General features: G+C 38.9%; 2 protein-coding genes and 2 long non-coding RNA genes across 5 annotated transcripts; 3 read left to right on the plus strand and 1 right to left on the minus strand.

Annotated features, from left to right (window-relative positions):
• Positions 1-4,960: 4,960 nt before the first annotated feature.
• LOC111254135 (uncharacterized) lies at positions 4,961-8,326 on the plus strand. The gene is made up of 2 exons (XM_022814688.2): positions 4,961-5,106; positions 6,349-8,326. The coding sequence occupies exon 2, from the start codon at positions 6,437-6,439 to the stop codon at positions 7,712-7,714; it is 1,278 nt and encodes a 425-aa protein (XP_022670423.1). The 5' UTR covers positions 4,961-5,106; positions 6,349-6,436; the 3' UTR covers positions 7,715-8,326.
• Positions 8,327-10,991: 2,665 nt separating this feature from the next.
• Positions 10,992-14,216, plus strand: LOC147754618 (uncharacterized). Its single transcript, XR_015317247.1, has 2 exons — positions 10,992-11,829; positions 12,257-14,216. It is a non-coding gene; the product is annotated as an uncharacterized LOC147754618 (long non-coding RNA).
• Positions 14,217-15,454: 1,238 nt separating this feature from the next.
• LOC147754619 (uncharacterized) lies at positions 15,455-16,526 on the plus strand. The gene is made up of 3 exons (XR_015317948.1): positions 15,455-15,561; positions 15,821-16,010; positions 16,125-16,526. It is a non-coding gene; the product is annotated as an uncharacterized LOC147754619 (long non-coding RNA).
• Positions 16,527-19,899: 3,373 nt separating this feature from the next.
• On the minus strand, positions 19,900-26,081 carry LOC111254195 (uncharacterized). 2 transcript variants are annotated; one of them, XM_086975239.1, is made up of 3 exons: positions 24,495-26,081; positions 21,638-21,711; positions 19,900-20,557 (listed from the first exon to the last, which is right to left on the minus strand). In XM_086975239.1, exons 1-3 carry the CDS (start codon positions 24,679-24,681, stop codon positions 20,453-20,455), a joined length of 366 nt encoding a protein of 121 aa, XP_086831365.1. In that variant the 5' UTR covers positions 24,682-26,081; the 3' UTR covers positions 19,900-20,452. The 2 variants fall into 2 exon arrangements, with proteins under 2 accessions (XP_086831365.1, XP_022670530.1); XM_022814795.2 differs by having other exon boundaries at positions 21,638-21,837; positions 24,495-26,056.
• Between the last annotated feature and the right edge of the window lie 53 nt (positions 26,082-26,134).

Consider the following 26,134-nt stretch of genomic DNA (forward strand, 5'->3'; position numbering starts at 1 on the left):
CAGAACGCCAAAATGTATTTCCAGCCATTTTGCACTTGCTGCTTATTTTTACTCCGCCTCTATTTAATTTGCCTCATTAAGTACGCTACTAAGTCCATTTAAAAACAAATTTCCTACTTAGGACGGTTTCAGGTTCCCTTTATCACTGCTCGGTCATAAATATGGCCATACTCTTGGTTTAGGTTTGGCGTGAATCGTTAGGTGTACGTCTTATTTTGAGCCTTTTCAGATCGAATGGCTCAGACTCGAAAGGCATTGTTCTTTCTGCAATGGCGTGTCACCAATGCATGCATAGAGCGTTTGGTTAGTGACGTTCTGTTGCAGCACCAATAAGCAACCTGTAACATTGAAATACTAAATACATTACTGGGATTAGCCCTCGAATGCGTTTTACTTCGAAATCATGATCTCCCTTCTCTTGAACTTAGAGAACAGCGGCGTCGGGGCCGGGATATAGAGACACTTGCGGACACATGACCTACGACGAAATTACTCTTGTAGCATAACATTGGGTTTACCCGTCGTATTTATAGGGCTCTATTTCTGATAGCGATTTGGGTACTGGCCTATGCAAATGCTGTTGTTGCTTTTGTGGCCGTCGTCGGTTCAATATCGAAAGAAGCGGTCGTGTGTTCACTCGCTGTGTACGCCCTTCTGCGATTCGCCTTCAGCCTTGTTTAAGACCTCATTCTTGATTAATCAAGGTCCAGGTAAGCTAATGGGGAAGCGCGTCATGGGAGCTGTCAATATTATATGTATATATAAATTCTAATAATGATCGTTTGTCTGTTTTCACGTTAGCGATACATGAACTGATAACAAGCAATTGTTTACAAAACATACGAGTTGTTTATGTTTCCAATTGAGAAGTACTTAAGATTGGAAGAGGTCTTAAAATTACCCTGACAGGCTGCGAGAAGAGCTTGCCTTGAAGTGCTGATGTAATCTGGGTATTCGAGAGTGGCTTGCATAACGGTACGATTGAAGAACTTTAGCTGTATTAGCCCGATACGCCTAATTAAACGAATGTACGCAGTTCTTTTCAACCCATTACGAGCCCAGTGTATAGACAAAATGCTACAATATATAGTATCCCTTATGCAGTGTTTATGCAGGGCGTTAACAAGCAAACGTATTGCGGTGTACGGAAGTTGCTGATAGCTTGAATAATGGTTATTTTTAGGTTATAAAGCGTCACTTTTTATTGTTTGGTGCCGTCTTTAAGGCTAAAACGCTAGTAGTAAATCATAATTTTTCGTTTCCTTCCTAGTAGATCCAGTGACAGTACCTTTAGCTAGAAAATAAGACTACAATCTACAAAATGCTTCCTCCTTTTAATAAGATATTCTATTTTCTATTGTATCAAACTGCCTACGTGGAATCGACTTTTGTGTCTTTGCCCTGCTTTTATGAAATTACTCATCCTAGGTTCCTAATCGCTCAATGATATATAAATTTTTATAAATCTTAATTAAAAATATATATAACTTTATGTGCATCTACCTGCACGATTTTAGGTACAATTTTAGAGACCTGATGTAACTGTTTTATTGACTAACGGTAAAAGTAAGGGTAGTGGTTTTCTTCCTTTCAATGAAACTAATAAATATTAAAAGGCCAATGTCTGTGTTGCTATTTGTTCAGACACATTGACTTTGTCTTATGTATTTTCACCGATACCATCTTCGTTATCGTCGTCGTCGTCGTTATCGTCTGCCGCGCTATTTTTTTAAAGATGATTTTCAGAACGACCATCATGAGTAAGACGGTAATCATTTTTCTGCAGACGGATTGAATATGTGCTGCAATAAGCAATACGAAGTGTGATGTCTATAAAGGCAAGCAGCTGGCACAATTTGTCGTTGTCAAGGTGTACTCTCTTCAGCGATAGATCTATTACGTTCACAGAGATATTTATGATCATCACGAGGGAAGCAGTGAAGGGGCCACTTTCCGAGAAGCAACAACGCAGGCACAAGCGTTGGTACGGATGCAGACTCTCAACAACGAACATAAGGCATGTTTCTTTGGCATTTTTCCAGCAAAGATAGACAAAAAAAATCGAAAATCATTGTCTTCTTTTTTGGTACGGTATCGGGGTGGAAGACTTGAGAAATCCCTTAGGAACACAGCAATTTATGAACGAAAATTGGTCCTATCAATCATCTGCCAGATCGCGTCCGGCCTTGCACGGCATGAAAAAGGTCCTTGGAAATTTCAAGCCGTTAAACATCATCTTCAAAGAAGAAAATCGCGCCGAAGTAATGCTGAGAGATTATTGTCTCTCCCAAGAGTATCGCAGCGACCCTTCGACGCCCCTTCTATTTCAAATCAAAAGGGAGCTGATTAACTATGGGAGTAACGTTTAGAGCCCGGACGCCGTTTCTCGCTGCATCATCAACAACGACCGGCCGACGCATCTCGTAACGATAGAGTTCGTTACGCAAAAAGTAAAAATAAATCATCCTGATACTTTCAGGTTCAGGAAGACCTAGTCAGTCGAGTGCCAGCAAGTATTCGAACTTCTAAGTACAAAAATCCCGTTGACCGCTATACAGCCATATGTTACGCTAGGTAATTGTTACTGGACATATTTTCTGCAAACGATTTTTCTGGCTCATGTAAAACTAAGCACTGCATATTACTTTATCTTGCTTGCCTTATCGATGCGTTTTTAGTCACCACTACAATGCACTATTAAGTGATATCAGCTAATGGTGGTCTACGTGTCTTCGCGGTGCCATTAGGAGTCGCACTTTGATTTCTAATGCTGATATCGAATGAAGTTTAAAAAAAAAGTTCCCGACAAATATTCCAGATTCATCGGTATGGTAAAACGAAAAATAAGAAGTTAACTTATGGTAAAATATTTGTATATTATGCAATTTGTTTCTACGATTACAAATATGAAACAGGCCATCTTAGGAAAGTGTTGATTAGCAAAGGTTAGCGTGCCTCAACTTGTCTAAAAGTTTTTCAATTAAAAAAAAGGAATGTAGGTGTCGAGAAGTTTGCACGAAGCACAACTACTATTTAATGGTAGAAACGCATAGTTTTTATCTATGTAACAGCCTATTGATGAATTCCATCGTTAACATAGAAAATATCTAAGCTTAGCAAACAGCTGAAACTTTCAATGCCTAACATGTTGTTTGTATCGAATATTTACACAGTGATGTTGATCTTCGAAAGGAAACTTGAAGAAGTTGTTTGTATTCTTACCTCAAGAGCATTAGGGTCTGAGCTCTACAATACTACCATGTGGTAATATTTCTATGACTATGAAAAGATAGACGAGTACTTTTTCCCCCATGAACCCTAAAACTGGGTAAATAAGGATTCCGTTTTCTTTTTAAAGATATGGTTTTATCGTTTTGACGCCTATTGAATCTCGTTTGGGTAGAAAATAGCTTTTAGGCCCTTTTTGTCATAATTGCATTATATATCTATAAGAGGATAAGGCTATACGGGTCACTAATGTTTTCGTGAGAAAAAGCTTGTCATTTAAAAAAGTAAAGGGAAAAGGCATGTTATTACTACGCGGGCTGTGCTTATAATAGAAAATGCTTTTAAATAATTTACTACGTAACGTTTGTTTCATCTAGTGCTCACAAGTTCTACAATCCAATGTAAAGCCGGATTTGAATGGCCTAAATACAAGTATATCAATGATGTGCATTTTGTTCGAAATGTAAGGAGCAACACTAGCGACGAGCGCACCGTACTTTAGGGCCAACTTGGTCGTACTTAAGACTGTATAACTATCGTGTATAATTATGGGATAAATAACTATTCATCGTAAATTCAAATTCATGATCGTTGGTGCAATCATCAGCGGTATGCCGACCATATTGTCTTGTCCGAACGACGTATTATGCTTATGAAATCTTACGGTACAACGACTGAGCAACTTGACACATAGAGTCCTATTTCACGCTGACCCATTTTGACCGTAAAATGGTCATGTAATCTAACGCAATCCAATGAGTTTAATGAAGCATCACTATTTCTTTATCGCACAACAAAAGTTTGATAAAATGCGAAAAAACTTTCAGCATTAACTTTTTTAAACTTTCGGTAATTAAAGGAATCCAGTGAGGCGAAAAGCACTTGATTGCTGACCCAGATGCATGTGGAAGATTTTGTGCTACGGAAATGTACGGCGAATTGCCCAAGCTTGACTTGATTGCCCAAGCATTGACAAGCTTCAGCAAGCGGCGATACGAAACAAATACACTTGAAGGTTAGAAGGTCAGAAACTTGCAGTTTTCTAGGATATAGACCTGCCTGAAACTCGCAGTATGCCTTCGAGGTAAACTGAGGAATCAAGTTTGAGGATCTATTATTAGCTCTGAGGCAGCTCTGAACGACTTAGTGCATATCGCTGTGTTGTATATTGCTTCAAGAACCTTTAAAGTAGAAAAAAAATTAAGGGGCATAAGACAAACAACTATGCCAATTTATGGGCTTATCGATCTACACATTGATTCATACCATTGCCATACTCATCATCAGACGCAATATTCGGACACTCCAAGCCCAGCTGTTGACACCACGTACAAAACTGTTGTACGAAGTCCTCGTATATACATTTAGCAATGAAGGCCAACATTTCAGGTGACTCAGTGCTAAGTTTCGGGTAATCCGCATCAGCAAGTAATTCATTTCTCTCAAACGGGGAGAATTCTCAGAAAAAAAACAATTTTAGAAAAACGTCATAGTGCTACACGACAAGTGTATAAAACTTTAATTTTACATTAAGGTGTAGGGCTTCTGCATAGTTTTATGATTTTTTTTTAAAATTAGTTTGGTAGATAGCGCCTTTCTATAAGTAAAGTCGAAACATTTCTTTACATCTTTTTTTGTCGAAGCGCACCTCTCTCTCTGTATCGTAACACGGGCTGTAGGGTAGTGCCTGATCGGCGTTTATATTCAGTTGATATGGACATAAGAGGGAAGGGGCACGTCTAAACGACGCGCAAATAGAAAATTTCATTATTCGTGTTGTACGCTGTTTATATAGAGTAAACATCGTCTGCAACATTTGTATTGACACTTGCCAAAGCTGTTCTATTGTAACACTGATATGGACGAATCATCGGCTTGGTAAGTAACTACTGTGAGTTATTTTATATAAAATTTACACTATATCATTTAATTGTCGGCCAACTGTATGAATAACGAAGGAAGCAGGCCACGTTGAAAACACATTTGGATAAGAAAATGATTCTATTTAGAAGATTTGTTTTTAACATATCCTGATGTTTTTGTGCTATCATTGAGATCAGGTTTTGTCCACTTTGTGCACATAGTGAATATATACAATATATATATATATACAAACAAGGTCAAAACTTTAATATATTATCGGCGCTTTTGCACGTTTCGTACAAATATACAAAGCTATCACGGTAGGATTACAAGCTGATTGCCACGCGATCGGTGCTGATTTGCCTTTCAGAAATAGTTTACTCATCATTAAATCAGTTCCGAAGAGCTACGGTTGCCACTCACTTCTTACAAACAGTGGCCCAGTTATCGGGCTTCACTGTGCGTTCAATATATATTTAAATATAATATATTTAAATTAATGTGACAGACTGTATTTATAGCTCAGGTACACACCGACAACTATCCTATTATACTTCTCATGCTATGCGAGAGTCATTCTTCAGTCAGAATATTTGAATTTCCCTAGTGAAATAGTTTCAATGACCTCATGATGATCTTTGTTAACCACTTCTATTGAAAAGTTTCTGTAACCTCGTGACTTTTTTTTTCTTTTTTGCAATTAATCCATCCGTACCCTTTTGTCGAATTTGTTCTCTACCGTTTACATTAACATAACGTTTACCCGTTTTACACGAGAAAAAATAACCAAAGTTTACGCGCAGGCCATTCCAGGACAAAATGCCTAAAAGGTCAACTCTTAATATTTAGAGTGCTTTTTTTAAAACAATTCTAACATTTAATTCTTTTTTTTGGGTAGAGGAAATCATTACTTTAACAATAAGTTTGTAAATACAGTGACCGCACCGATCTATACTTTTGCTAGGCTATTTTTTAGTTATTCATTAGATACGCAGTAGTAGCTTATTTTTTTTATTTCGTCGCAGTCAGTATCTCGAAGTTTCAGCAGTCAAAATCTTAAAGCAATAAAGCTGTTTCTCGCTGAACCGCCTACAGGCAGATAATTCATAATAAGTTCGAAAATTCTTACGTTTACCGTGATGTATTTGATTATATTAAAAGAAAGCGTCTTCTCTATGCGTACCTTTGTTCATCCAAAGTTGTAACTGTCATTAGTGATATAAATGATATACTGTTTTGGGGTGGATTCATGTTTAGATATCGTCACGTACTTCGATTATAGCGAGCTCCAGGTTTCGAATGGCCTATCGTCTACCGAAAAAAACAACTGCAGAAAATTTTGGCCATGCCTGTACTCAACGTTCGCGATAAGGATTGCATAACCCCTCGGTGCCATAAGGGGCTGAAATATACGATGTATAAAACGAACTATTTCAGTCTCACCGTAGCTGTCAAATTGTTGAAGGTGAACGCTCGGTTGAAGGACAAATTAGAGCATCAACAGAGATTACGATACCTCAAATATGAGCAAATGCTACAAAGAGAGAGACAAATGGTACAGCAAGCCCGTGCACGAGTCGCACGACGTGCCGATCGTCGCGCACGAGCCCGAGGACGAGGGGGAAGAGGGGCCGCCGGCCGAGGACGGAGACGCGGCCGAGGAAGGGCCAGAGGAGGGGCGGTAGCCGGTGAAAGAGATCCCGAAGAAGCCATAGGTGTTAACGAGGAACCTGGAGTTGATGAAGCCCCACCTCCGCCCAGAGGAGCTGGTAGGGGATGGGGACGTGATCGAGAACGCGCGGGAGGACGAGGAGCGGCTGACAGGGAAAATGTCCAAGAGGCCGGACTCGTCAACGGAGACCCTATGGCGGCCTTAAATGAACAAGCAGTGGTTCGCCGACCGCAAGCACCAGTCGTCGGGCAGGGAGCGCCATTGTTGGATGAAAACGTTCAAGACCTTCTTGCTCCATTGATATGGGAAGAGGAAAGACTGCTCCAGCCACCACCACCGCTCAAAGACGACCTCATATCCCAGCTGCAAGCTCTTAGCCATGAAAATCTGGCACGCTTCATAGGGATATTTGCCGTATATACAAAGGGCAAACAGTATGCCAACTGTCCATGTTTCGAGTACGGAGAGGGTAGGGGACTTGAGAAAGCCCTCGGCTCTCATGAATTGATCCAGGCGAAACGGAACTACAGTATTATTTTCCAGATCGCGTCCGGCCTTGAATATCTCCATAGTAACGGCCTCGCCCACGGATATTTAACGCCTTCTAATGTCATCTTCAGAGATAAAGAACGAACCCGTGTAATGATTACCGATTTCTGCCTGCCTGAAAAGTATCATATTCGGTTTTCTTCGCCCTATTTAAATCGGACCGTGGAGGAACCCTACTCATCTGTATGCGATATATACAGTCTCGCGGCAGTCGCTGCTAGTATTATCCAAAATGAGACTTTTTTAGTTATTCCGAATCGAGGGCGCCTCCTAATGCAACAGGCTTTTGCAGACCTGCGTCAGGTGTATCGTCAACGCTACGACGTTATAATGAGCGGTTTGTTTGAAACCGATCAACTTCGACCCAGCGCAACAGAATTTAAAGATGCGTTCGCTCACTGACTGGCTTTTAAAATCCGACAGGATCGCCAACTAATATCAACTTAGTATCGCCTACCAGTATTGAGCTGGAATCGACAATAAAAGGAAAGTCAGGTCTCGACGATTTCAAATGCTCATAAATCTCGTACACGCATAATGGATACGCATATAACATCGGCTTGATATCATACCCCTAGGGTGAGCTAATTTTCGGTATGTAAAGGCGGCCAACGTTCGTACAATGTACATGTGTTATTGTGCAGTGGTCACAGGCAAAGTAGTTTCACTGGGTAAAATGCCACTTCATTTCAAAAAGTGTTTTTGTGTGAAAGGAGAAAGGGGGGCTTCTTTAAATTAGTTTGTCTACATACTAATTGTCGGAAATCGTTCAGTTTGATATATGCAGTAAGACCGTTTGGAGCTTGTAATGGCTCTTGCTGCTTTTTCGTTCTGTATTTTTGCTGAACAGATAATCCATGGAGTAAAGGATAGAAATCGTTTATTACGTAATCACGTTTGGTCTTAGAAGAGTTGTGTATGTCTAACCGTACTTATACTGAGTAAGTGACTAATAATGTAGATTATTAAATAAAATTGAAATGCACGCAGCTGGGTATTGATTGAAAATTCAAATACTGTCTCGTTTCTTTAGTCTATGCAATATATATGTCGCTTCTCAAGAAATTGTTGGCAAATATGAAGCGATTTTGGCCGAGGCAGTTATATTGAACAAACAAAGCTGTTACAGATTTTTCTGTCGACAAATCCAAGAACGGTTACGTGAACCCTATTTTCGTTTAGGAGTAGCCTATGAATAAGGGGCACAAAGCGCATTCAAACCTATTTAGATCAGAAAAGACTCTATTGGTTAAACGGCTGTGCTTTGTGGGCGCTGACTTGCTAGTGAAAGAATGTTTTGACTCCTCCTTGCTCCTTAGCAGTGATTTTCTTTAAGTATCACCGTATTTAGTTGCGAAGTTGGATATCAGCACGTACTTGTAGTTGGATCGGTACATTAAAATGTCCACAAATGTAATTATCCTAAAAAATACCACATATTATCGCCTCGTATCTGAACATCCAAAAATACTAATACACACTAGGTGCCTATAAAACATAAACAACAAAGATACATAAAACATTGTCATTAAAAAAAATTGGGACACCGACATTTTAATACGCTGAGTGAGTCGGAAAGTCAAAAATATCGTACCATGCAATTGAAAATCTCTTAAGTTCGATACAAAAAATAATGGAAATTGTGTTATTACAGACATTGTCTTAGATGGCTTTCTGCTATGTATCCTATAGACGCTTACCATAGTTTCCGAATTCTGCTTTAGATCTAAAGCTCATTATTGAGTCTCTCAAACTACAAAATTAAATACAGAAGAAGTTAGAAAACAGAATATTCTACATCAAATGTTAGACGTTCAGCCAGCAAATCGTAAAGCCACTAAAGAAAATATGGAAGACATGTTGCATACTTTAAATACTAGTGCCAGAACGCTTATTTTTTAAGTTACCAGACAGGACCTTGCGTTACACTGTACAAACTTTGATACAATATGCGAACTTCAGCATCGCTATTGATGCACACTAATGATTGCACAATACGGCGTACTCGTCAAGTGTAACAGTTCATTCGCGGAATCATAAACGATAACTTAAAAATTCCACCATACTAATAATCAACTCAAGCAGCTATTATCACTTACTATATTCAACAATAAGTTGCATTACCTTCTTTCTTCAGCTCGTTACGCTATGACGTAACATATTCGGTACGTATACCGTACCATAAACCGTGTGTGCATGTATGTGTGTCTGTATTGATAAAATAAAGGATTAAAAATTACTCCTGCTTTACGTAAAATTACTGGATCTTCTACTGGATTGGGAAAGATGGGCGCATATTAATTACAAATAAAAAAAATGTAAGGCTACTGTTGACGGCTAAACAGATCTGAACGGCAAGCTGACAAGTTGAGCGAAACCTCGTGCTTAACAGGCAGGTTCATTCCTTCAAAACTAGGTTAACAGGTTCCAGGTTCTTATCGTCTCAAATCGACTGACCTATATAACACGCTCTTTAGGCGTCGTGACGTAAATCCGTCTTTTGTCTATTACTGGTCAATTTAAACATCCTAAGTCTCTGTCCTTAAGTGCAAGGTGACTTACACATAGCGCTCATGCACGTACTACAGGTTTCAGCTATTCTTTACGTTGTAGGCTTTCGTAAGGGTCCGCTGACGCCCAGAACGAGTTACGACGAATTGTTCCAATTTCATGGACAAACCTGAACAAGTGGCAAATTTTTCTTCTTCGGTTCTACTTGTGCTGCTTGGTTGCGCAAACTCAATTTGCTCTTCGAATCCCGAAGGCCAACGAAAATCCACCTGTTCTTGCTTATTCTTAGCCTCGTGGTTGGAATAGAAATCAGATATTGCTATGAATCCCTGTGCCGTTGGTTGCAGGGCATCTTTCTCTAACAGAATTTTCTATGTGACTTCATAACGTTTGGGATACACAATCGAAGTTGGAATGAAACGATCAAGTATAATGCTGAGCTGTTCAATACGCGTCGCAGCAGAATGCTATCATGGCAAGCTAATAGGTGTTGGTAACGTGACTACGATCACCATCGGTGAGTGACTGAAACCTTGGACATTCGTGAGGATATCAATAAGCGGAGGAAAAGAAATCAAATGAGATTTCCATAGTAGCTGCGAGTGAACTGGAAATAAGCCTATTGCCAATTCTTATGTTTTGTACAATAAGAAATGAGGTGTAAAAGTGTTTTGTGTTTAATAGGAGTACAGCTTAATTATTATTGAGTGGGTGCTCAGAGAAGGTGAAAAGCCTGTGTCGTTGTACTGTTCTGTTGAACCGAAGCTCTTAAGAGTCTAGTTGTTTGAGAGAACAACTTAAAGATGGTGGTAAATTTCATCAAAGGCTAAATATATGAAGGGACTAATAGCGAACAAGTACCATGATGGACATTCGTGAGGAAGCATGGCTGTTAGATGATTTTCTATTCGACTGAAATCGACAATGGTTACATAACAAAAATTCGCATCCTTGGACAGAATATCGCTCGGCTTGAGGTTGTTGTGGATAATATTTTTGCCATGAAGATATACCAGACCCGACGCAACCTAGAATATAATCGACTTGCCAAGCTGGCTGTTGCTAATCTTTCGACGTTGCAGAGTTTCCTCGAGTGATCCACTTGGGGCAGCCAGAGTGACAGTTATCAAAGTTTCGGTTGACTCTAACCGCTCCAGGTAAGCAAATCGCGTTGTCGTGGCGCTTCAGGACCTGCGCGTCGTGTGGGATGTCATTATTCAGGGCTCGGTACTTCGGTGTGTAAATTTTTTTACGCGTAGCCCCGAATTTTCCCCAAGCGACCAACAAGCTGAACTTGGTTTGTACCATATTGGGACCTCTACTAGGCGTCTTGTTCACATCGCCACCTATAAGCTATAAACAAATTATAACTTAGCAAGTGCGAATAAAACTAACTATATATGCAATTGACGCAAGAACGGATATAGGTGGCTAAATATCAAGTAGTATTAAAAAATAAACCTGTAGTGCACATTGCGATAACATTATATGTATATATATATATTTGTTGGAACGCAGTTTAGCTTGTAGTTATATCGTTCTTATAGCCAAAGCAACCGCCAGAGAACCGTATAGTTGACATACTATTCAAAGAAACGATCAAAAATATATTCAGCAGTCCCTTAATAATTGGACGAGAACATATTCTAAAAAAAGCCATTTGCTAAAATATAATGAATTTATTATTAGTTAATTTGCAAATTTTGCGAAAATTTGTCATGCATAGTTAAAGGTCCGTGGATCCGTTACGTATTATTTGCCAACAAAAAAAGCCGTCTCTTTTTTGCTTCGTTGCCAATCTTAGGGCAGTCGTTTTCCTCAGCTCCTCACTGACACTCTCTCCCACATGGCCGCTGCCGCGAAAATTCAAACAGAGTTATGTCGGGAAAGAGAAGACAACATATGATAGCGTTAGCAAGCACGTGTTTCAAGCAAGCACGTCGCCCCAACAAGTTGATTTTAATCATTTGTATACTGTACTCCGTTTGTACAGTGAGTAAATGAAGGTAGAAATCATTCTTTGCTACTATTGTTGTACAATGTAGAGCAATGCTGCACATGTGCAATGAGTGATTGGAAAAAGGCACCACATAGCTTACTTATAAAAGAAAGCTTAAATACGGCCTCGTAATCAGCTGTGATTGATTTGAATACGAAGTGACTGAAACCGCTTTTAAATGATCTCAATTGAATGTTTTTTTTTGTTGCATGTTTAGTTTATTTCTGATCTAGTTTATCGATGTATTCCTGAGGAAATAACCTACATATGCTAGGCTTATAAAATGGCTACATACCCAAGCAGGCATGTACCTATCATCCGCCGTATCGCAGCACGTTCAGCCTACCCGCATAGTGAAAGCAAACAACATCGAGATATTGAACGAAGCAATTTTTTTTCCAAAGACGTAATTCATACGCATATCCTGATTGCAGATTTTGTCCTGGTCGATAATTGCGGTTACGCGAGCTACGCAGGAGCTAATTACTATCGTCGTATCACCGTCGGACGAAGGATACGACCGCAGTAAACTGCTATAGGATTCAAGCGAAAAGAACTATGCTAAATATTGGACCATACGTAGTGTTCACTCTGCTGGTAGATCACAATATAAAGTACTTCTGTATATTCAACTGTTCAAAAGCTGTTTTGGTATTAGGCATAGTATCTATTTTTATAGGCAACTGACGACCTCAACTGGCCACAGTTAGACGAACCAATAGTCATAAACGGTTCAAGCAGTTAGTTATCGAATGCGGAAACATTAGCATCCGAGTACCCTCGTCTTGTCTGACGGCAAGCTAAAATCAGTGGAATACTATCTGCGCCAAAAGGTTCAATAACATGTTACCTATACACTGATCGTTGATTAATTAGAAGCGGCAAGATAACTTAGAACTGCCAACAATTACGTTTACTCAAAACGTACACTGCTGATTGTTCAAGTACTATCTTTAGAATCGTTATTATCATTAACAAGTCTTTTTATCAGTTAACACGTTGCATTACAACTAAGCATGAAACGAAGTTTAATTTAGCTTTATTTGTGTATTGTAATAGATGAAATGGTGCTTACTAGTTGTGGTTAGTTCATCAAAAGTGTCCGGGCACAGACGATTTCGTTCAAGAAAGCTGAGCGAAAAGTAAGGCGATAACGAGTCTTAAAGAGAAACCTTGAAACCCGGCAACAGCTTAAATATAGTTGTTCTTTTTTGTGCCTTAATATTTCATCGTTCATAAAAACCGATGTCATCAATATCTGAAGCTGGAAAAGAAAAAAAAACTGTAGAACTTGGGCGCATGAAGTTCGCTTTTATATCTTCCTGCCTCGTGTCGGCAGCCTGCGGTAACGACAGCCGGGAAAGAAAGCATCTAGCACTAGGACTTCGGTTGGCTAATAAGTTCTGGAGTTCGTCATATCTGATTCGATTCTGTTCACTACTTGACGCTCTGCTGTAGCAGACCGCGACGTAGTCTTTAGGAGTATTTGCTGTTTCCCTGAAAGTGTGCATCGTTAAATGTTATTCGTAGGAGTCAAACACAATACCCATGCACAGCATCAGTCAAAGCAAAGGGGGTCTTTTCTCGTACTCGCATGGGTTTGTGCTTTGTGTTACATGAGTTAGCTGTTTTTGATGCGGTACAAAGGTTTCTTCAAGAGAGGTGCAAAATATGAGGCAGCCTCACACTGCCTTCTACATATAGACAGCCCAGTGCATGTATGCAATTAAAGCGTTCTCTACTTAATAAACCACTTAACCCATTAAGCCAACATTTCCATGTGAGCGAAGAGAACATTTGGTAGATAAAGTTGTTTCTCTGCGGCGACAATTTTTGGGAAACAATAGCTTGTTTCTAGGTTCGCGACGAAAGACGCAGATCAGATGCATAATGACATTTCTTTACACTTCTATTTCAATTCAGTTTGATAATTTCAAGTTTAACGAACTTCATTTATTGTCCTTGTGCAGCAAAGTTACCTTATCACAATACGGTGCTTGGCGAACAGGTATTTGATTAGTTGAAAGTCGCTGTTCGGGTATTTACTTGTCGAACGCATATATATATATATATATATACATATGTAAAAACAAAATAAAAATATTTAACGTACGGATCAGTAACAGGGTTATAAAAGCAGATCCTGCGTTCGCTTCACTACTATGCAGTTTTGTACGTTGTCAGGAGAAGGTTCAAAAATAGCCGTGTTATAGACACAAACAAAGACGTAAATCCTTCGTCCTTTACCACTTACTATGGAATCCTGGTATAACACACGTTTATTATCAAAGTCATATTTGAACTACGTTGTTGGAACATAAAATTTAAGGACAATAGAATAGACAAAAAAATGAAATAACGTCTTAATAAATTGTAGAAATAGTTGTCAGGGTATACTCGCTGACAGTCCTTCTTCAGTAAAACTACAGCTATTTCAACGTAAACGACGAAAAATTTTGCAAGAAACCGCATTGCCGAATCTAAATTTCACAATTACATTCAACATAATCCAAAATCTATGTTGGTTCATGGTCGACGTTGTCATTACGAAATCATGCATTCTCCTTCGCTATTTACGATACCGTTTACTGTAGAATGTTATCTTTGTCGATACTTAAATCCATTTAGGTTCGCACATAATGAACTCTTCAGTGTCATTTAAAGAAGGATTCCTTCTCTAGCAAAATATACCGGGCCCCATACTTTACAACTGCGGCCCATTACAAACATTAAACTAAGTTCGATCTGATAGCATTCACGGCCTCAGATCGAATGATGATGATCGAGTGATGAGGCCTGTACATAACGAGCAGATATAATTGCTTAATGACAAGTCGCCAACGAATGCAGACAGTTCAGTGTAGAAATCTACATAGGGGGTGACATCAACCGGCCCCATTGCGGTGAAGTACACATTGCAAAATGCAAGATCCACATTATTTGCGGTCACTATAAAGTGCACAGATTATTTGTCATTACTTGTGACAACGAGTTGCAAACGAATCATTTCTAAACCGGTATATCCAAGTACAATTCTGAACTGAAACTTAATGAAGTTTTGAGTACTTTTATAGCAAATACTGTAACGGGCAGAACTTACATAGGCCATGTGTGAATCTGACTTAACAAAAACTATTGATTCATGCCCTCGAAAACGAAGCTGTGTTTCTTTGCAGCTAGCTGTTACGTGGGCAATTGAACACAAAGACAAGTCTCTCCGTTCGCCAAATCTTGTTTTCTCTCGCAACATAATTTTCTCGTATGTGGACACAGGTCGTCGCAACAATGCTCCTCGTCTAAATCGTTGTTGACATGTTAACCTGTAAAATAGACCTGTAATATAGAATGCATGCCTCCCTATTCGAAACAGAAATAGGAAACAGAAAAGGGTTGCTGACTCCACATCTGATAAACATGGTGGGTGGTCAGCTAGATTATAACGTAGTGACCTGTATAGTGTAAAGCGGTACGTCAAGCAATCGTAGAATAACACCTTTTTTTATCTTGAACGCGGGTGCTTTACTGCAATTTCCGCCAAGTAATGATGTGTAATATACCTCCATGATCGTTTTCCCATTATTCAAATTAATCGATTATCACAACTCCATGACGGTCCGAACAAACAGGGGGCTTGCTTAGCTGTCCGCCTGGGTAGCTAGTGCGCATCTCCTTGAGTGCGTTGGTATGGCAACAATGATTACACGGCCATCGCGAATCCGGATTTCGGCGATGGCAAATGGTGAGTATGGATTAAATCAGGTCACTATATAGTTATATAGGTCTACTAGGAAAACCGCAAATGACTTCAGCAAAATCTAGGACCTTCCTTGTCCTTCATGTTGCAGCTTTTCAAAGCTGTAAAAATAGCCATTTACGTTTAAAAAAATCTTCCGGAATCGTTCAAATGCGTTTTTAATCCAGAGTGAGCGAACGCGACATCCAACGTGCGGTTAATCTCTGCATGTTTACATCTTGTTGTGGCAAACGCATTGTTTCAGGATGTTCACAGTTCTTACCGTTCCTGTAACCTGAATTTAATGGTCGTCTATCATCATTTGGTAAACCTTTCCGATGTTATCAGCAACTCATTGGCCAGCTCACACCCTCGTCGTTAATTTACCTGCTACGACCACGTCAAAATTCCATTGCCCGAAATTTGACGGCAGCAAATAGTAGTGCAGAGATGCCGTAAGTGTCGTTCTAATTCGCATAAGTTTGCTGCCTTTTAGTGATTATGATAATTGTTTTTCAAGAATTAGAACTAAGTGACGACCTAATATTTATTTTTTCCCATTTGTGTAGGGAGGCTGACATCGATTGACAAAGACGACCGTTCGACTATTCTATATATGCACATCTATATAAACAAGATATTTTTCATAAGTAGCGTGATCTTTATGCCAATTTTAGGAATTTTTCCTCGTATATCAGTTATTGAAACCGAGCTTGATATATTAGATATCGTAACGTAAGCACATAAACCATTGTATGATTAACTGAATATTAACAACACAAACGACATTATTTTTTTGATGGGATCAGTTCAACATGTAAAACACTCGAGACTACTATATACATATATATATAGCATAGCTAATTGTTTAGGGCTTCCGATTCAAGTTTTGAAAATCTCCTTGTATTGGTGATGCTGGCATCAAGTACGAGTTTATCGCTTCGTAATAAACTCTTTGTTTAGCATATGCACAAAGGCGACACGTTGAATTCTCTTGGATATAATGAGTGAGGTGCGATATCATTGTGAAATGTATCAAACCGTAACTTGTATGCAGATTTGCTTGCGTTAAGTGCGCACCTATACGGTGTTGCAAGCTGAAAACTATTGCAAATCTGAAGTCGAATAAGGAAGACCTACCTATTGTCCATTTTCGCGCTTCGTCTCGAACCCTAAGCGACAGCAAACGAAGAATGTTAACCCTATTATGTCTGAATAAGTAGTCTAGTGCTGTGGAGCTGTCAAATGGCCACATACAATACAATGTAAGCAAGTGCAACTGTTTCTGCACATGTCAAAACTTTGCCTCTAGTAACTGCGCATCAGAAGACATGAATATTCTTATGTTTTCAGTTAGTGCGTGAGTGGAAAGAGAGACTTCTTTCTCACGTAGCTGGATAGAAGTCTGTCGCCAAAATTCATCCGGACACGCTCCGAAGCCTCTGACGATATAGGCCTTGCTAAAAGTGTTTCGCTCACCGTATTTCCGGCATTTCATTAACGTCTCAAAAGTAGCCACAATTAGGATGGCTCATTTTTAGACATATCTACTTGATCATGTGCATCCCCGTTATCGTCCAGTATTTTTCTTCAGTTACCTCTCATTTCTTAACACCATCAAAAACGCCTATTATTATTCGCTGTTAAGTGGCCATCGGGCATACGACTCAGACATTGCTGCTAAACGGGCGAGCGGTATGAAGCTCACAGACTGTGATCCAGAGAAAGTGATGCGTCTGCAGTCAATTGCTATCCAGCTTCAGTGCGCCCCTAAGTAACTACGAAGCAACGACCCATTATCTGTACAGAAAAGGGTGAAATGTGTCACACTTTCTAGGTTAGCGGAATAGAGTAACGCACGATGACCTTTCACAGGTTGCCGTTCATACAAATGCTCTTATCATTCAGCAGTGTCGTTTAGCTCCGTGACTTCAAGCCATAGGCCTAAATGACATCGTTAAATCAAATGCAAGGTTTCAAGGATGCTGAATCAGGTCGTAGTGCAGAATACCTGCATCTGCAATAGTTTTGCTAAAAACTCGACCAAAGCAAACGGAGGCCGGGTCTTCATTCCGCAGCTGGAGAGTCTGTCGAGAAACATGTATGTAGCTTCTTTTAGATAACTGAATCATAAATACTAGTTGAAGTTACAATGATCTACAAAGAGGCTCGATAACTATGTATTTGAGCCGCGTCGAATACTACCAATTTTCAAATATTTACTCTATTCGTACTTTGCCAAATGCTTTTCTACGGACCGATCGATATTAGATCAAGCTGCAACAGCCTATGTATGGCATGACCATTTGGAAATATAATCGGCACTTTTCAAGCAGAAAAAATTACCGGGCGTCGCTATTCGATTACTGTTAATACGCAAAATCAATTTTGAGCATGGGATGGCATGGCCTCAACTGTTACCGGTGAAGTCTTCTTTAAGCTATCAACGAGAGGACTTAAACGTCCATTACGTTTTGCATATTACCAGCTAAACTTACTTATGACTTGACTCCATTGTGACGTTACGTTATAATCAGTAGTCATTGCTATTTAATGCTTTTTTTAGAAAGGCCAAACAGAAGGAAGAGGGAAAAAATTAATTCGCTGGGAACTCTTCAAGTCATCTGCGCTGCGGGATCGACTCAAATTGTTGACGCCATTTCCTGTGACGGTGACCGGCTTCAGTTGCGCAGTCATTAAGAAGTGGGTCTGTGCGCTCGATCTTAAGTGAAAAAGCTGATTTATGTATACGGCGTAAGTGTCGTTAAGTTAGATAGGTCGGCATAGATGACGCCGCCACCTATGATCGTAGGTTGATAATAACAGGTTAGCTAACTGAATTGATATCTAAATGTTACATATTATCGTTTGGCTACCCAGAAGTTGACTAAAACATGTTGTCTCATTGTAAAGGGAACGTGGGTTGTAAGCTAATCGAGTGCAAGCGGCCAAATATCATCAATGAATTTTATTAAATAAAAGTAAACAGTCTTTGCATAAAATGCTGGAAGAGCACAATCGTGTCCTGCGGATTGATTCCACTTTTACTGTTCATTCAATACACGCTGTTCACCTGCGGACATTGAAATATGATCAATTCTGATTGATACTTGGCTCCCCTTTTGTTAACAATTTGAAAGTTGTTTGGCTGAACTCATCTTTTGCGAGGAAACTGAAGGGGCTCAGTAGTCGAATGAAGCTAAATTCAAATCAGCCTGCTCGCCGGTTTTAAGTACAAAGAAAAAACACATCGTCTTGAACAACTCCGCTTGAAACGCCAGCTAGAATGCATCAGAGTGTTTACTTAGAATTCTGCTCAAATATATCCTCCTAGTTCAACATACGGTTTTCTTCACTACGCGAAGCACGGCAAAAAAATTTGAATTCGTATTGATTAAGACTAGTAAATGAAGGTAACACAAATGGAAAAATAATGGTATAACAATGGGATAATCTTCGAGGTAATGCTTGAGGCAAGTTGAAATAACGTCGCCTAATCGAAATTACGCTTTGAGCATTTGAGGCCTTTGGCCATACCCGTCAACCTAATCACCAAGAGCGGATTCAACGACATGTTTATAATGTTCAGAAGTCTTGGAAAATATGATGTTGTTCTTTAGATAGTTGTGGCGTATAGCGGAGCTGCCATCGGTGAGCGACACGGTGAAAAATCATTTTCTAGGTTGAATAAATAACACCATCTGCAACACCGTGTCATCTTTATGAATGACAAGCTAAGGGATTGTCATAAGGATGATAACTTTTTTTATTCGAGAATTCTGTGATAAGTAATATATTTATTTTTGAGAATACTTTTGCAGTCGCTCAGTATTGGTAAAGAATTTGGTCACGTCTCTAAACGTCCGAAGGTACATCGAACGAAACGAGCTGTTTACGCAGAATACTTGCATATTCATTACCCTACTATAATTACATGTCCTCGGTTCGTTGCATTTCTAGAGATAAATACAGATTTTTGTTAGCTCTATAAATTATCATCGATCAGTTACGAGGTTTAGGTCCGTTGTCGTCATTAGGCATAATTCCATCAGGCGGTTGGCTGGCATTCCCATAGCCGGGTTCGAGCCTAGGCCACAACATGTCCCTAGGATTAGCACGTCAACTTATCGCGACCAGATTAACACAATCATCTCCGTTCCTTTATAGATATATATCCGCATATGAAGCGCTAAGATATGCAGTACCATTGATAAGGCTAAAATTTTCTTCAAAGAATATTCACAAATCAATATTAAATCAATCGTCCTCAAAAATATATAAACGATTATATGATTGTTGTCGGCTTTTTTAATTCCTGTTAAACCCTAAGCAAAAAAGAAACTCTTTCCTTTATATTGTGTGCTAATTGCAGACTTAATTTTATTAGCGTTACAAAGAGCAAATATAAGCTATGATTTGTGAGTAAAATACTCAACATCAGAATAGGTACTGGATATTAAACGAATATTTTGAATACGTACTCTGATTTACTGTTTGGGTTTACTCTAAGAATTGAATTTGTTTTTTAGCCATATATCCCATGCATTGATTTGTTTATGATATTTCGTTGAAGATTAATTGACACATATTTTGTCCCCAGTGTCATAATGACTTAAATGAAAACAATATATAACAGTTTTAAATCCTGCTAGCTTTCATGTAACAAAACCTAACATTACTTTTCCTGTTTAGTATAAAACTTTTTCAAATTCCTCAGATAAAGCTCTCGAATTGAATTCACTCAAAAAGCATGCAGCTCTCATAAGTGCAACACTGAAAATGAAGACAAGGCCCGAAAAACAAAAGGTACATTTCTAGAAAAATACTATCAGGAAATGATGACAGCTCCATTGCCGTTGGTGTTTGCTGGAACGATCTTTAAGAAGAGCTCTCCACTTCAAGTATCGCTCGTTACTGATGTCACGACGGCTAGCGGAGCTGACGTGTGGGTCCACTTCGGATAGCTGAGTGTCACCATGTGCTCGGGTGGGACCTCCGAAACCTTATGGCAAATGTGTGATTTTTATGAGTCGTATGCTAGAGTTGCCTTGGAAGTCTTAAAGCTAATGTTGTCCCATTTTATTGCATAAAAAATACATTTGCGCTTAGTTTAGACATGCTAAATGTAGAAGTGGAACAAATGTCGGATAGCATGCAAATATCATATAATCCTTTTAGAATTTTTATGTGATGGCATGACACAGTGCAACCATATGTTCTGCACAACGTACCGAGTACAATATTCAGAATAGGGATTTAAAAGCATGTTTATAGTTTTGGACGGAGCAGGTCCGTGGCTAAAAGTGGCACAGGGATAAGGATAGGCTTACAGCTGAAACGGCGTAACATCCATATAAATAATGCTTACTTGTGTGTATTCGCTATCATATGACCATTGCGCAAATTATCACAATCAACCTAAAAGTAACGCTAGATTCCTTGCAATCGTTAATTTGTGTTTATTTTATCAGGTACAGTTTGCAATTTCAATATGTAATCACTGAAGTCACTACCAAACCTGAAGGTGGAATAGCTATGGTACATACGATGGATCCATATTTGACACATTCTCTCAGCTGACTTCCTTCTACGCGGCCTATCTAGAAGGCCACTGTTTCCGAGATTGAGTCAATTGACTTTCTATGCTACGAACCTGTGTGCACGCTATAATGATTGGCATCTACGACTATACTTGCTTCCCATTGGAAAATAAACTAGATTCCACAGAACGAACACGTAGATAGACCGATGCCACCAACTGGTCGATAATAAACTCTGTAGCATTCTCAATCATGTACACGGCTCTGCATAATTAATACTGTGATGCCACTCTATAGAATAATATTAATCAATACTTGCTGTGTGCATACATCTGTTAGAAATACATTGAATCGCGGCGGCCCTACCTGAACTTCACTTTAAGGCTACTTTAATCTGCGCTCTGAGGTCGACAGCTATTCACATTTTTTTTTTGCTTGTTGTCATGCTTTCATGTTTCTATAGCACTATAGGTAGGTAACGTGGGACGATTTTATTTTAATCATTATTAAAAAAACACGAACTGACACTATTGTGTACTGACCTTTCGACATACTCCTGTCACCTGCTCTGACGACTCACGAGCGGGTGACACTGTCGTTTCTTCATTTTCGCAGTCTGAACGCGTGTCCGGAATGGAACGACAGAGGCAATAAAGGTTAGGTTTGCATTGCCTTTCAGGTCGCATCCACTGAGAGGAATTCACAGACGATTGCTGGCATTCATCACACGACTGACCCTCATCTACACAAATATCAGAACCATTTATTTTTCCTTGTTTAACAAAATTGTATCACTGAGTTTAGTTAATTAACAGGCCGTTCATGTGTTGCTTACAAGAAGAATCTCTAACTTGACGTGAAAGTTTTCGATATCAGGTACGCTAAGACGACGCATTAATACAATTTTTCTTTTTTTGATTTCAAGAAATGTAGTAATTTCTCATCCAACAATGGGAAAGGTATATTACACAAACATACTTTTTATCGTACCACAAAGCAGTAAAAAACAGAGGTGAAGCTTGAAAAAGCTTAGTCAACTTTTACGTACAATCGAGTCCAACCAAAAGACTGTAGTCACAGCTACGATATATCGAGGAAAACTGGTCAGTGCTGTAGCCACAGATCGGTTGCCTATGTATGATAATACGAAGGTGCCACGCACTGCCAAAAAAAAGTTGGCAAAGACTGATATTTTGATCGACCTTGAGTTGGGCCTAATCGAAAAGGACGGCGCAGATAGGACTAAAACCGTAGGTATCGAGAAGAACTAAAACAAAATATAAAACTGAATTATGTCTAGGCAGGTCAAGTCACTGGCCATATATGGCAATAGCCTAGGACCATTAAAAACGGATTTAACATCGCCTCTACCAAGTCTAGACGTTCTGAAAGCGTGATGCTACTCGAAAAAGGCGCAGTAAGCTTAGATCCGTTCAGAGTGTCCATCAAATAAGAAAAGTTAATTCAAGGATAATCTTTTCTGACCTAAATAGAAACTCCAGTTGAAACGTAACCACAAATAGCAACACGATAAAGAAAACATGAAAAACGCTCAACGTTTGGCAGTAACAACAGTCGTAGCTGTCTGAGTATTTCCTTGGTGCGAATCTAGACCTACGAAAGCTGACAGATTGGGGTTAAAAACTAAGCCTCGTCTTACCGTCAGTGCAGATTCTGGGCAAATCATGCTCTACGAATCCATGCTGAGTGGTTTCACTGATTTTTACTTTACCTTAACCTTTATATACATTAAATGGAATTCACAATAATGATTTTCTTCTCTAATTAAAACTTAGCAAACACTTGAAGGGAAAACCATTTGAGACGATCGTAGAAATCAAACAAAAACGAACGAGAGCTGAAGACAAGCCCTATAGTTGACTTTAAAACCTGTTTTAACATTTCAAGAAGGCACTGAACCCAACGGGACTTACTTCAAGGAGGACAACTCGAATTTGAATGATCTGAAATTTTTAGTTGATGCAGATACAATAATCGATACTTTTTTAAACATAATATTACAAATATTTTTCTGTAACTCGGACATGTATTTCACAATTTAGTACATTCTGTTGAATCTATTATTGTGGCCTCGAACTATGCGCTTTTACGTGGATCTCTTTTTTAAGTTGAATGTTTAGTGTTGAAGATACATGCATTTGTAATGCATGTAGGCCCTCACAGAAATCATTGACAACTATTTCGTCCTAGCGTTCCCTGGTTGGACACTCTTACGATTATCTCGAAACAGGTTGCCATTTTAATAAACACCTAAATCTATTCTAATCTCTTTTATTCCTTTTGCCCAACCCAGTAGGCTATATTGCTTGGCCGTGTATACTTCAAAACAAGGATCGCGCTTTGTGGAGCGTTTCATTCAACACGTATTCTTTCGAACCCATATACTATTATCAATGGAAAATCTCTCTTGAAATGTAACTTGCCAAATAAGCTGATCGAGACAAATGCCCTTCAGCAGTTCAACTCTATGGAAAACTTTTCTATGGAAAAATCGAGCTTCAGGAGCACATGATAACAACAAACAACGTGACGAAATCTTCTAAGAACAAAAATTTGTTCCATGACAGATCCACACAAAAAACCCATGACAGACCACGATGCCTTTTTGTTCTGAGAAAACCGTTCGACAGATGCTGATTATACTCATAGAGTATCTACGTTTAATAATCTACAATTCATATTTTTAGACTCCTTGATAAATAAGTGAAGTAAAGGGTGAAGTGAAAGAAGTAAAAAACAAACATTTCCTGAATCCACTCGTTGTAACTGAGCACAGGAGGTTATTTCAGATAAACTGAATAAAGGGATGGCGAACATGTATTTCAGACGATTAGCGTTAATAAATAATGTTTTTATATGCGCAATAACTGGCAAAAAATACACAATATCATATTTTTATGTGTCATATATATATATATATATATATATATATATATATATATATATATATAAGGTTGTTTTTAATAGAGCTTTATTTTGAAAGAAAAACTCGTATAATTGGCTTGATGACTTGCAATGACTTTTAGTTAATGCAATTATAGTACTTGCTTATGAACAATTGATATAATGAAAAATATGTACCTCTGAATCACATACTCATACTTTTAACTGTTAGAGCGTCGCACAAACCGCATTTCGCGTATAATGGTAGGTACCACCCGACACTCGCTTGACACCGATGCCTTGTTGTTATACTTAATAAAGTATTTTGGAAATAAAATTTGGAATAAAATATTTGGAAAAAATGCACATCACTTAAATTCATACCTGTCATATTATATAGAAATCAACTTAAAATATGGAATTCAAAGCAAGCTAAAATCAATAATGCAGCTAAAAAAAGGTTAATGAAAAGAAAGGAGTTAGCAGAAAGCTTACCAATGAGCGTTACACAAATTGGGCAGCAGTTACACACATCGAGGTAATCATCAGACCAGAGTCGTGGTAGCGGGCAGATTTCTGTCATGTTTTGACACGAAAAGCAAACTGTGGGGCACGTAAAAGCTCTCACTAAGCTTGTGCACACCCCAAAAGCCAGTATAACTCGTTGAAAAGTTAACGACATTTTTGCAGTATGAGCAGATTCATACTACGGCGTTTTCCGCTACCACCAAGCGTTGTGGAGCCGGGCGATAGAACTAACAGCCGAAAGGGTTTTCAGTCACGGTATTGAATACAATTGGATGAAGGCAAATGCCTAAATTGTTCCATTCAAGTGAATCTATTGTTAAATAACGTCACATACTAGAGAATAAAGTCGATAGTAAAACGTCGTTCGCCGCCGGTCCATGCATTTAGCTTTAGGGCTCGGTCACAGACAAAGAGCTGAGGACGAAAGTGCACAAATACCGCCATTGCGCGCATTCGCAAACTTATAATAATAGCTTTTTCGAAGACAGTCGCGATATTGTCGGACGAATTTGAAGGTACCTATACACAACGGCCGTCCTTTAATAGAACCAAATGGTAATTTTGCAAGTGTTGTTTTTGCTAATCATTGAAATTTTCAGTTCAATTGTCAGGAGCATTTTGCGAACGAACGACGAAAATACTGAGATTAAGCATATAAGGTTAAGAAAAAAAATTCAATGAGGTTCAGCAATGAGGCTAAAATGTCGATTTTCGCACAGCTAGGGAAGTTCATGAGATGGCTGTTTTGATAATTCGTACCGCTAATAAAAAAGCTAGTTACAGTACAATAAAGAGCAAAGTGGGAGGGTCCTGCGAATTTAACCCATAGGCAAAAAATGTATTTCAGTGAAAGGTGTGTAAAAGTAGAATAAACTTAACCAATTAACTCATATAAAAATAACAACTTCTCTTCATATGTGTGTTGAAGCATTCGATTCAGATGGCCAACGAGTTTAGGCTCCCGTCGATACCCTTGCACCTATTGCAAAAAAGTAGTTGGACACCACAGAAATTCACTAAATAAATACACAATTTTGAGTTTAACGTTCCTTGTTGCAGTTAACCGTTGCTTTTAGCTGACCTTCACCACGAAATTAAGTATGTCAATGCCTGGGTTCGAATCTGAAACACTTCACGAAATTACTCCTAGGTTTATTAAACTGCGTCATCACCCCGTAATAACATCACCATACATATTATATGAATTATGTTCGTGTGAGAGCATATGTCAATGACATTATCTTCTACTGAAAATCAGTTTTATGCCAAAATCAATACATTCTATATGAAATTAGTAATTTTTTAAGACCGTTAATGAAGCAAACTTTCGTCCAAAATTATATGTAAAACTTATAAAAGACATCTTTAAGCACCCTTTGTTGTCAGACGTTGTTTATATGTCTGCCTGGGCGTGTTCGTGGACTTAAACGAACATTTTTAAGGCTTAAGCATAGCAAAGTGGTAATCGGATTAGATAGGGAACTCCGCGTAATTACAGCTATGGTGCTCCATATGTAAGCATATGGAAAAGCGCAAGAAAAACTTTGCCTAAAACCTGTGCAAGGCGTAATCAACGCCTAGAAGCTATATATATATATATATATGTA

This window comes from Varroa destructor, unplaced genomic scaffold (assembly GCF_002443255.2).
Source record: "Varroa destructor unplaced genomic scaffold, Vdes_3.0 BEIS01000007.1, whole genome shotgun sequence".
Taxonomy (NCBI): domain Eukaryota; kingdom Metazoa; phylum Arthropoda; class Arachnida; order Mesostigmata; family Varroidae; genus Varroa; species Varroa destructor.